This window comes from Neoarius graeffei, chromosome 4, assembly GCF_027579695.1.
Source record: "Neoarius graeffei isolate fNeoGra1 chromosome 4, fNeoGra1.pri, whole genome shotgun sequence".
Classification (NCBI taxonomy): Eukaryota; Metazoa; Chordata; class Actinopteri; order Siluriformes; family Ariidae; genus Neoarius; species Neoarius graeffei.
Window position 1 is genome coordinate 2,622,806 of NC_083572.1, and position 13,325 is coordinate 2,636,130.

At 42.1% G+C, this 13,325-nt stretch overlaps 1 protein-coding gene across 1 annotated transcript; it reads left to right on the top strand.

The window, feature by feature from the left end:
* Positions 1–820: 820 nt before the first annotated feature.
* Positions 821–7,543, top strand: LOC132884726 (neuronal pentraxin-1-like). Its single transcript, XM_060918616.1, has 5 exons — positions 821–1,305; positions 2,932–3,139; positions 3,226–3,470; positions 4,159–4,338; positions 6,114–7,543. Exons 1-5 carry the CDS (start codon positions 874–876, stop codon positions 6,333–6,335), a joined length of 1,287 nt encoding a protein of 428 aa, XP_060774599.1. The 5' UTR covers positions 821–873; the 3' UTR covers positions 6,336–7,543.
* Positions 7,544–13,325: the final 5,782 nt, after the last annotated feature.

Here is a 13,325-nt window from a genome sequence, read left to right on the forward strand (position 1 = left end):
TTGGGAAATACACTAAAAGGCGGCACGGTGGTGTAGTGGTTAGCGCTGTCGCCTCACAGCAAGAAGGTCCGGGTTCGAGCCCCGTGGCCGGCGAGGGCCTTTCTGTGTGGAGTTTGCATGTTCTCCCCGTGTCCGCGTGGGTTTCCTCCGGGTGCTCCGGTTTCCCCCACAGTCCAAAGACATGCAGGTTAGGTTAACTGGTGACTCTAAATTGAGCGTAGGTGTGAATGTGAGTGTGAATGGTTGTCTGTGTCTATGTGTCAGCCCTGTGATGACCTGGCGACTTGTCCAGGGTGTACCCCGCCTTTCACCCAGAGTCAGCTGGGATAGGATCCAGCTTGCCTGCGACCCTGTAGAACAGGATAAAGCGCCTACAGATAATGGATGGATGGATGGATGGATGATTAAGAACTTGATACATAATCCTCAACATTAGGTAGAGGAGCTACCAGAGACACAAGTCACACACCACTCAACATCTGGGAGAAAAGAGAGAAACTCTTTCAGGGTTTAAATCTCCACCCACTTCAGGTATGACTCAGATCCGGGTACGAGATGAAGTCAGGAAGCAAATGCGCTCATTTCTGCAGACATTCTGATCCTCTACACTCCACGTGCTCCTTCAGGAGGAGAGGACACCAGGGCACTTGCACTAGCGCCCTACACTGTCCAAGTGCAGAAATGTCAGTTTTACAACAAGGGGGTGTTACGAAGGGGCGTGGCTTTGACACTGACAGGACTGACGCGCGCGCTCTGCGCTCCTATATAAGCGGTTACGCGCAGCGCAAAGACCTACAATCAGCTTTAACGCGTCAGGATACGCGGAGTCTTAACGGAAAGAACCAAACACACACACACACACTGGAACCCAGGATGGAGCGAGGCTCTTGGACACTTTTGCTGCTTTGCTCCGCGGTGTTTTGGTGCGGATCCGCGCAGGAGTTCGGCGCCACGCAGTTCGTGTGCACGTCGGTGCCGAAGGACGCGGACCTGTGCGCGGCCACCATGCAGAACAGCGCGCCGGCGGAGGACCTAAAGAGCACCGTGCTGCAGCTCCGGGAGACCGTCCTGCAGCAGAAGGAGACCATCATGAGCCAGAAGGAGACCATCCGGGAGCTGACGGGGAAGCTGAGCCGCTGTGAGGGCGCAGCGCAGGAGGACGGAGGAGCGGCGCAGAAAGCCGGGGGACGCAGGAAGGAGTCGGGCAAGAACACCATGGGGGACGTGTCCCGGACTCCCGGGGACACCCTGGCGCAGCTCGGGCTCACTTTAGCCACACTCAAACAGAGGCTGGAGAACCTGGAGGTACTACTGTAATCCGTTTAATGGATGATTTCAGGAGCGCGCGCACACACACACACACACACACACACACACTTCCTTTTACTACCTTAACTATCCAAGGAACCCACGAGGAACCATTTTTTTTCTGGGTTCAACCTCCAATCTCCAGTGTTTCATTTAGTTCTGTTCATTATTATTATTATTATTATTATTATTATTACAGATCTAAACAGAGATATGATTAGTTCTAATTCAACACCATCACTGAAAGGGCCATTAAACAGTCAGAGCAGAAACTCAGTCCTGTTATAGTCAGGTACTAAATGTGTTCATTCGGCACTGGAAGACTTTTTCCAATTCTGTGTGTTAGACTAGATTAGATTAGATTAGATGATGGTATATTACATTATTATAAAGATATTAACACCGGAAGTGATTATTCAAACAGTTTATGGTTTAAAAGCACTAAAAAATTCGAGTCCATTTGAGGTTCTAGCTGCAGGAGGGTTTGTGTCAAATCCTAAAATGTAAATATTACATATTAGGCTGCTGTTGAATATTTATAGCACATATTAACCACACAAAAGGGCTTTAATTAACAATTAGTGTTCATTAATGAGTCATAAAGCAGTGTTAATTCATTAAAAAATTATATATATATATATATATATATATACACATACATACACACACACACACCCCTCATGTCTCCAAATCTCCTGAAACATGTGGTGATAACGTAGGCGTTGAGTGTTTAGTGACGTTGAGTTGTGGTGATTAGTTTTAAAGTGCGCAGCGTCTCAGTCTAAGCCTGAAATGAGATTACAGGGGTTTCTGAGACGTCCTTCATGCAGCAGAGCATCCGGTGTCTACAGCGCAACACCACTGATGTTAATTTCACATTGTTGGTGCAAATTCAACACAACTCTGTGCTTTAACACTTTTTTTTTAATAACACCAAATGCTTTAATTCAACACTTGATGATGATGATGATGATGATGATGATGATGATTGGGCATTTAATTTAATTAACATGGGTCGTTTAAAATTTGTCCAGTGATCAGTGATAATTCGACTAGAATTATTTCAATACTGTCGGCACTAATTCCAGACTGTAAGTGTTAATTCTACACTTTTACAGTTTCATTCGTGTCTGTTTCGATTCGATAAATAGTTACGGTATTGAATTAACACCGAGTAGGACTGACGCTTTGACTCTAAAATCATGTCTTAACACTAATTCAACACTATAAATCTAAACACAACCCTCACCACTAAATGAACACGCACAGCGTTAATACCTGTACTAGTTGAATTCATATCTTTTACGTGAAGACTTCAATCAGTATCACGGACAGAGCACAGGTGTTCATTCAACACCGAGGGACTTAAACACTGTGGGTGTTGACGGTTGTCGTCACTGTTTGCCGAAGCACCTCAGTGTTCTGAGTGGGTGGTGTGTACAGTGTGTTTGGTGTTAGTTCGACACTATAGGTGTTAATTCAGAGCTGGGTGTTTCAGTGCAGTGTTTAGTTTTACAGTGTTTACTGAACCTCCTCAGAGTGTGTAGTGATGTGAGCAATGTGTTCAGTGTTGAGTCTACACTCTGGGTGTTGATTCTGTGGGTGTGGTGTTTAACTCCTCAGCAGTACAGCCGGACGAATGGCTCGGTGCAGGCCAACAGTCTGAAAGATTTGCTGCAGAATAAAATCGATGATATGGAGCAGCAGGTTCTGTCCCGAGTAAACACGCTGGAGGAGAGTAAAGCAGGAGCGAGTAACAACACGGAGCAGCGCAACCGCGTGGAGTCAACACTGAGCACACTACACCACCGAGTCACTGACCTGGAGAAAGGTAACACACACACACTCGCTCACACACTCTCTCACACTCACACACACACACCATACTACACATGTTTCTTCCCTGTTGTTCCACAGGTCCTAAAGGCAGCAGACCCATGGATAAGTTCCAGCTGACGTTCCCTTTACGCACCAACTACATGTACGCTAAAGTGAAGCGCAGCCTGCCGGAGATGTATGCCTTCACGCTGTGCCTGTGGATCAAATCCAACGCCTCGCCCGGAGTGGGAACGCCGTTCTCCTATGCCGTGCCGGGACAGGCCAACGAACTCGTGCTCATCGAGTGGGGCAACAATCCCATGGAAATCCTCATTAACGACAAGGTACGACAAATTACACAGCGCTGTTTAATTCTGGATTCTGATTGGCTGAAAGGTGTTGATAAATTTCCATTATCGTAAATCATTGTTATCACTCCTATAGCAACAGCTCAATCACAGGGACCTTTATGACAGATGCACTACATACTGACAGATTTTTTTTTTAGAAAAATCATTGATTGGTGAAGTTTTCTGTACGGAGACTTTTATTTAACATTCATGGAAGGAGTCTCCAGTGTCAGAGGTAAAGCTTTTAACTTTAAGTTTTCCAATTTCTTCAAGACAGACGTGCTTTACGCTTTGTAGATTCTCTACAAGTTACCTTTTTTTGTCTTATTAACTTTGAGAGAGAGAGTGGTGAGGGAAGACTGTTTAAAGCTGCTATAACGTGAGTGAGAACAGGAACTAACTCTAGTGAATGTAACATTAAATGGATAAAAAGTATGGCGTCTCATTCTTTAACAAATAATAATTTGTAATCGTTGGCTAATCACTGTGGTATAAGAGGAATAAAACACCAAGGGACATGCAGTTAATAAGGAAAATAATGAACTCCGGGGTAGTAACAGTAACTCCTCTTCATTACACGGTAATAATTGTTGATTATTTTTCTGTAATAGCACCACACAGTGTTTTATTCCTATTTACCACTACTAATAATATCAGTATAACGCACGTCACTCTGCTGCAGGTTGCCAAACTGCCCTTCCTGATAAACGACGGGAAATGGCATCACATCTGCATCACATGGACGACACGTGACGGTGTTTGGGAAGCGTTTCAGGATGGCGTTTTGCGTGGAACCGGAGAGAACCTGGCTCCGTATCATCCCATCAAACCCAATGGAGTTCTGGTCTTGGGGCAGGAACAGGTGAGGAACTTTTACAAATTAGGGATTAATCATAAATCACTAGATATAGTGCACTATGTAGGGGGTGACATTTATTATTTACCAAGACTAGCCCCAAACAGTGGTGATATATTTCTCTCGCTATCTATCTATCTATCTATCTATCTATCTATCTATCTATCTATCTATGGTCATGTATTATGCCTTTATATAAAGAATTTAAATATGCATTTGGTCAGATTAGTCAGGTTTTTTTTTCATGATCATGTCTCCAAAAGCTAAGCAAATAGACTTGACATTTTAATAATTTTTTTTTACTGCTTTAAATTTGATCCTGTTTTACATAACTTCCAGTTTCGAAATAAAAATAAATTAAAAAATGGACCATTGCACCTTTTAAGGAACAGAATTGTGCACTATATAGTGTGTAGGTGGTGTAAAAGTGAGTATTTTATGCCCTACATAGGGAACAGGACACTGAAGCGTTCGTTATTGAGTGTTCAGTGCACTAAGTAGGGCATGCAAGTCATTCCTGTCATGTTTAGAAGCCATGCCTTCTACGTAGTGCACTTATTAGGGAGTAGGGAGCTGTTTAGGATTTTCCAGTTAAAGTCCTTTACAGACCTAATTAAACACTGAGAGTACTCTAAAAATATTCTGAAACTTAGACTTCAGGGAAATTTCATGTTTGTGAAGGGATTACTTTTGCACAGTGAGTCATTTTTAAGTATAAAAAAATGAGGACATCCATGTCACCGAGAAAAAGGTTCAGTTTGGGGAACTGGTGAGAACAGAATCTGAAATGATCACCGTTCTGGCGGTTCACTGGATTTATATGAAGGTTAACGTTTGTTTCATCGCTTAGCTCACAGTTAGCTTGGGATGCAGTAATGATGGACAAGCGAGTTTCTCTTCGTCTGAGAAATGTAGCTGAACAAAACAAAGCCGCCTGACAAACACTTTGTTATTCTATTATTTTTCTCATGAAGGAAACAAAAAACACGACATAAGAAATGACTCAAAGGAAACTAATTGACTATAAATACGCAACTTAAACAGTTTAGTTCTTTACACGTGTCTAGATTTTAAAAAAGGAACAACACTAGAACTTAAAGACTGACACTTTAAAAAAACCTCAAATGTTTTTAAAATGTATCTAAACCGAAGCTACGGCTCATCAGCATGGAATCTCACTAAAGCTGAGTTAGCGGTTGATGCTAAGTGTAAATTTAGTGTAATTTTAGTCCCATAGTCTCTTTTTACAAGTAACGTTCCAACACATCTGAGAGAAATGTTACTATTTCTGACAATTCTGTCTCATTTCCACTTCCACTACGTCTTCAGATCGTCCTTAACGACTACAAGCTAGCTTGTTTTATTGGTAACCATTGTGAATCATTAGTGTTCATGATTTTCTTGTTGCCTAGCAACAGAGTGTAGGGTGTGGGTGCCATTATTTTGACCTGAGTAACATAAGAAAAACGGTAAGTTATGAAACCTTTGGGTGAAGAACAAAGAACTGGAAATGATGCAATGAATAAAGGGAAATAAATCGAAATAAATACATAAAACTAATAAATATGAGGTTTAAAAAATAATAAAAATTGCGCTCTTTGTCTTTTTAATAAAAAGGCCCTGGGCTGCCAGAGACAATCTGTGAGCTTTACATGCTGAACTGGTTTCAACTGGAATTGAATTTTACTTTGTCCTTATTAATTAGACGAGAAATAACAAGATCTGCCCCCAGCTACCCTGTTTGCTCACAGACTTTTTTTTTTTTCATTTCGTCCTGCTAGGACACGTTGGGTGGCGGATTTGACGCTACGCAGGCTTTCGTAGGCGAGCTGGCAAATTTCAACGTGTGGGACAAGAAGCTGTCGTCTGGCGAGATCTACAACTTGGCAACCTGCAACAGCAGAGCGCAGTCCGGCAACGTCCTGTCCTGGTCGGAGTCAAACATCGACGTGTTCGGCGGTGCCACCACGTGGACTTTCGAGCCGTGCCGTCAGCTCAACTGAACTGCTGCAAAGAAATGAGAAATAAAAATAAAAGAAATAACAATGAAAAACAGCGCCGATCTGAGATGCGATATTTCGAAAGCTTCTGTCTTTACTTATCTTCATTTTGACGTTGAGTTAAAAAAAAAAAACGGTACCCGGTGAACTGAATAAGAGCACAGATTTCTATGAATTCTTACATATTTGTGTGCGAAACAGAAAAAATTCTTCTCAGTCTTGTCCGTCTTGAAAACTTTCTTGTATGTTTTGAAAACCGCAACACTGGCTTATTTTTTTTTTTTTTAACTTTGGATATTTTCGTTTTTGTATTCTTCTCAAATCGCACTCAGTTTTTTTTTTTAAATTAGCTTTTTCTTGCTTTTTCTCAGAATGGAAGCTGGACAGATGTGTCTTGAAGATTGACAACGCTGGAAAAAGATTTAAATTAAAAAAATGCTCTGAGGATGGAAAAACGGGTTTATTGGACGGTATTTTATTGGACGGTATTTTACCTCGAGATTGAGTTCTGCTCTTTAAAGGAGTCTCTGGATTTTGCACTGTGACTACAGAAGGTTGTGGGTCCAAATCCCAAAACTAGCACTGTTTGGGTTCTCGACTCGTCAGCTCTGCGCTTGGGTCAGATGTAGTAGTGGATCAGAAGGTTGCGAGTTCGAATCCCATAACTGTCAGAAAGCCATCTGTATGTTCTATAAACATGGATGTTGAAAGTGTCTGGATAAATGTATAATGTAAACAGAATCAGATCATTTAATGTTTGACGGTTATGTAGGTGTTATAGGATAAATATTTTATTTATTATATCTCTTCGGATGTTTCTCTTCAGGATGTCGTTCAATTTTGCCAACATGAACATGCTTACGAGCCTGAGTGCCTTTGGGCTGGAGCACCGATTCAGCAGCACACACACTTTTTTATTTATTCCTTTATTTATTTATTTAAAAAAAATCCGCTTTAATTGTCGTGTTACCTTTACAGAATGCAGGTTTAAATGTGTTTCACAGATTGTGGTGTGGTTTTTTTTTCGTTTTTTTTCTTTTTGTTCTTTTTTTTGGCAGGTGTTTGTACTCTGTAAAAGGAATGTTAATGCATAGCCACAGCATGAGCTAAACGAACGCTGCGTCCACAGTTTGCTTATTTTTTTCTCCCTTTCCCCTATGGTTTGGGTCGGGTTTTTCTACTGTATTGTTATACGCTAAAAGCATGGCACCACTGAGAGATCTAATTTTTGTAATAAAATTGTAATAGAAAAGTTTTCTTGTTTCTTATGCAGTTATTAAGGTGAATTTCTGTATAATTCTGTATATAGTGGGTTAAGACGATCCCAAATTGCTTCCTAATGCGCACATGGTGTACTAGATACCATGAAGTGTATCCTATATAGTGCACCCTACATACATACATAGTGTGTAGGTGCCAATACTTAATATATTTGAAGTACAGTTGAATACTGAATGCCTTTCAGGCCCAGTAGTGCACTTCATAGAGCATAGGTGCCATTATTTCCTATTTATAAGAGTGAAAAGTGTCCAGCTGTAGAAGGCATTACATACGGGATGATAAGAGCCGAAGAATGGAAATGTAGTGCAGTGTGGAGAGTGTAGGTGTATTTCCTACTCTATTCCTTCCACTATATAGTGAGCAGAAGCCCTTGTTTCATACCCTATGTAGTGCACTTGTACACTTGAAGCCAAAGGTTTATGCATAGCTCCGTATATTCAGTCTCACGTTAGCATACACTACTTTTGGTGAGTACGTTAAAACAATCCACTAGAGAGAGAGAGAGAGAGAGATTTATTTCAGCTTTAATTCACTGTATCAGAATTCCAGTGGGTCAAATATTGAGATCCAGCAAGCTGACTGTCTCTTTAAAAAGTCTGAAAATGATCTAATGGTTTTTAGAAGCTTCTGATTGGCCAGTTGTAATGAGGAGTGAATTAAGAGTGCACCTGTGGCTGTAAAAGGGCCCACCTTTCAGACACAGCGTCCGGTTCAGGTGTAGTCCGATTCCATCTTGGAGCAACTTTCAAACAACTGAAGGTCTCACGAGCATCTGTACACGCAACAGTATTAACTCTCAGTGATGAACAAGCTCGGGTCTGAAAGTTTCAACTGAACATTAGGACAATGATAAAGGAACCGGTGAAGGAGTTGATGGCATCAGGTATGAAAGTACTGCTCAGTATATACATCCGCCATTAACCGACTCCTACATCTCCATGGCATTAAAGACTGTCGCATGGAAGAAGCTCCTTCTCTAAAACTGGCATAAATTAATCCAGAATGAAGTGTGCAGGTAATCAGCAGCATTTTGGAGGAGAGTTCTCTGATCCCAAAAATGAAACAAAAATTGACATTAGATAATAATCGGCTCTATGTACAGAGGAGAATCCATAATCCAAAGAACATCATCCCAATTGTGAAGCATGGTGGTGGCAGCATCATGCTGTGGGCAGTGTATTGCTGGAAAAGGGGCAAGTGCACTTCAGAAAGATGGCATCATGAGATAATACCTGAGCAAGAACTCAGACATCAGACATCAGAGAGAGCATTAAAACCTGGTCACAACTGGATCTTCGAGAAGGACAGAGATCCTAAATAAACCTCCAATGTTGTATGATTTAAAGACAACATGAAAGCACTGGAGTGGCATCACAAAGCCTGGAACTGAATTTCCAGACTGAATGAACCTCACAGACCTGACTGAGTTCCAGCAAAGGATCACGATCACGAGGACTTTGTGGAAGGTCAGCACAAGCCATAGGAAGTGGACGTTACCGTGAAATGGGCGGAGTCATTAGCTTGGGTGTATGTAAACTATCAGCATCGACTGCATACAGAACAGGAACACGAATCCCAAATCACTCCAAGCTGGATTGATATAAAGAAGATGGAAAGATGGAGCAGGTGGAGAGATTGTAGTGGGAAGTGAGTGAGTGAGTATCACACGCACACTGGAACAACTTCTTTAAAACTGACCATGAACGTGCCATCAAACTTCAATATTTTTTTCAAGAATTTAAAAATTCTGACGACACAAATGAGCAAATATGTTAATATGGTAAAAATAAAAAAAAATAAATGAATGAATAAATAAATAAATGTAATTGCAACAAAAATGAGGAAGGAATGCCTCTAAAATAAAAAAAAAAAAAACAGACACGACAATTTGTGTTTTCGAGTACAAAGTGGAAAATATGTGGCTGGCACCAAGCGAGGGATTGTGGTGTGGCAATATTCTGAATTTATATATTTTTTTAGTCAATGCTTGCGTTATGCTTGCGTTGAGAGACAGAGGGACTCGACTGTACCGCTGTTCTGGCGAATGGTGTGGAGCGCGATCTCCTCCCTCTTCGCCGTGAACTCATGAACTATTCATGGTGACCTTTGGAGTGAATCGATTTGTTGGGGAGGAGTGTTTACTCACCGCATCTCATCATGACGACCCGTCGGTGTCCTCATCGCCCTTCAGCCCCAACTGTGTTCCAAACCCCTAACGAGCCCCGTCATGGCGCTACACCAAAGAGATCGGAGTGACGTCATGTTTATCCAATAAATAAGGAAAAGCAGCCTCTGGGTCAAGCTGCTGGAGAAAAATAATGAGGACAGAAGACTTATAATATTTATTTATTACAGAAGGATACAACACATTTTTATCCTTTTATAGTTACATTTAATGTTGGGAAACATCAAGGAACAAAGAGAGCCAGAAAAAGTGAGAGGGAGACAGGTAAAGGGAGAGAGAAAAAAGAAAAGAGAGACAGATTACAGAGAAAGGGAGAGAAAACGTGAAGGAAGGTTAAAGTTAAGGAAGAGAGAGCGAGCGAGAGAGAGAAAGGAGAGCTAGCACTCGTAAATGTGGGACAGAAAAGGAAGAAATGATCTCATCTCATTATCTGTAGCCGCTTTATCCTGTTCTACAGGGTCACAGGCGAGCTGGATCCTATCCCAGCTGACTACGGGCGAAAGGCGGGGTTCACCCTGGACAAGTCGCCAGGTCATCACAGGGCTGACACATAGACACAGACAACCATTCACACTCACATTCACACCTACGCTCAATTTAGAGTCACCAGTTAACCTAACCTGCATGTCTTTGGACTGTGGGGGAAACCGGAGCACCCGGAGGAAACCCACGCGGACACGGGGAGAACATGCAAACTCCGCACAGAAAGGCCCTCGCCGGCCACGGGGCTCGAACCCGGACCTTCTTGCTGTGAGGCGACAGCGCTAACCACTACACCACCGTGCCGCCAGGAAGAAATGATGAGAAATAAAACGAGAAGGAAAGATAAATTTTACTGAAAAACAGAGAAAGAATAAAGAAAGGAAGGAAGGAAGAAAGAAATTCTATTGACGAAAAAAGGAAAGAAATAATCCTTCAACTGAGAAAGAAAGAGAAAGAAAGAAAAAAGAAAGGATCCTTCAACTGAAAAAGAAAGGAAAATAAATAAATAAATAAATAAATAAAGGATCCTTCAACTGAAAAAGAAAGAAATAAAGGAAAAGAAAGAAGGAAAACGAAAGAAAGAAAGAAAGAAAGAAAGAAAGAAAGAAAGAAAGAAAGAAAGAAAGAAAGAAAGAAAGAAAAAGTATTCTTCAACTGAAAAAGAAAGGAAAAGAAAGGAGAGAATTAAGGAAAAAGAAAGAAAGGAAGGTAGGATGGAAGGAAGCAAGAACTTTGGTTCATTTTGGCTTTGGTCTCTCTCTGTCTCTCTCTCTGTCTGTCTGTCTCTCTCTCTGTCTGTCTGTCTGTCTCTCTCTTGTCGCTCTGTGTGAGAGAGCAGATGATGATGATGATGACGACAGCTCGGAGCTCATGCCTGGTTTCAGTTAAATAACAGATCACACTTTCTGTAAGTTGGTTTTAAAGCGGCGGTCGGCCTGCCAGTCGATGGTCCGGGGTGATGTGTAGAATCCAGCGCTCGCTCCCACAGGAGGAACCACCAGGTGTTGTGCAGCTGCAGGAAAATAATCACCGACAGTGTGGTGTGATGAAGCTGATCGTTTTCTTTCCCAGCCGGAGCTGAAGTGTTGCTCCGTTTCCCAAAGAATGACACGTTATACTTTTTATCTGTCTGTAGCTACATTTATGATCTCTCAGCACTGATACTGGAGACTCCTTCTGTAGATGTTAAATAAACAACTCCTCACAGTCGCCTTAGCAACAGGAGCCTCCGCCCTGTGACTGAGCTGTTACTATAGAAACGATTAGATTAAACAATAAAAACACGTTAATTATAAATAAACCTGTGACTTGCAGCTGCACTACGTTCAGAACTGCTGTCATAGAAAATGAATCAGCACCTTCTGACCAATCAGAATTGGGCGTGATGAAGGAAGGCGGGGCTATCGGACTGGACCCGTGTGCACCGAGGCAGGTGTCGTTTTAACGGTGAGAGTCGATCCTGAGTCAGCGGTTTCCCTCGGCCTCGCCGTGTGCTGAATCGCTGATGAGGACGAGCGCTCCTCCCTGCTGATGACCCGATGAAAGATGCATGAATGAGGGAGAGGCTCAGCCAGGAACGGAAGAGTGGAGAAGGACAGGAGTGAGAGAGAGAGAGATGTACTGAAGTGGGGGAGGGGTCACAGCTGGGCACGGAAGGATAGAGGAGATAGCAAAGAGGAAAGGATGACAGGATGGAGGGATACAGAGAATGAAAGGCAGAGAGATATAATGGGAAATAAAGAGAGTGAATAAAATGAGGAGAGAAAAAAGGGCGTGTACTGCATGCGATTAAAAAAGAAGAGAGGAGGATCATATGCAGGAGTACAGGATGAAGGGATGCAGGAACTAGGAGAACAAGAAGAGGAGGAACGGATAGAATAATAGAGAGGTAGCAAAGGGAGAGCAGGATGTGATGGACAGAGGGATCTAATCCTCCATTTCCTCTCTCTCTATCCCTCCATCCTGTTCTCCTCTCATGTTTAAATCACTTTAAACCCTTTATCCTAATCCTCTCTTCTCTCTCTCTCGATCCCTCCATCTTGTCCTTTTCTTTTATCGCCATCTCCTTTCCCTTCTCTTCTCCTCTCTTCCTTTGCATTTTTTTATCTCTCTGACCCTCCATTGTCACTCCATCCTTTCCATCCATCCATCCATCCTGCCTTCCTTTCCATATTCTACCTCTCTGTCCATCCTTCTGTCCGATGTTTCAGTCTCTTTAATAACTTTATTCATTCCTCCCTCTTTGTATCCATCCATCCATCCATCCATCCATCCATCCATCCATAATGTTCCTTTTTTCTATTCCTCCTGTTTTCTATCCCTCTCTCGTGTCTCTGCCCCTCACTGTTTGTCTGGTGTTCAGTGATAATGCGCTTCCTGATGTGTGTTATTGCATTAAAACAACATCCAGCAGGTTTTTATTGCTCTGTGGTGCAGGAGCTGAATCTCCCACAGTTACATCAGGATGAGCGACAAGAGACGTGTGTGTGTGTGTGTGTGTGTGTGTGTGTGTGTTTTGCAGAAAAAAACCCCACAGAAACAATATTAACACTAGTTGAAATGTACCTGCTCCTGTTTTAAAGTGACAATTCAACCAAAAATAAAATGTAATTTTTTTCCCCAAAAACGTCATGGAACAGTCGAGACGTGTTTGAAATCAAAAGTTTCTTTACTTCCTGCCTCAGTAATAACATTTGCACCAAAATATTTGTACTAAAAAAATAATCAGAATTTGTCTCTAAGCCAAAAACATTTTCACATCTGAATCACTTTTTTTTAAATTATAAAACTCTGCCTTCTGACTTTAGGCCACGCCCCTACCATGTTTAGAGATAGCACTGTGGCATACAGCATCGGAAATGACATCAGTGAGTCTGTCTGTCTGTCTGTCTGTCTGTCTGAACACGTCCACAAAACCCACTGAGGAGACGTGACTGTGCGACGATGTTAAACTGGTGCCTGTGAGCTTCCATCACTCGTTCACAACATCAGCACTGAAACTCCAGGACAAAGAATTTCAGATACCAAACCCGAATCAGCTGAGA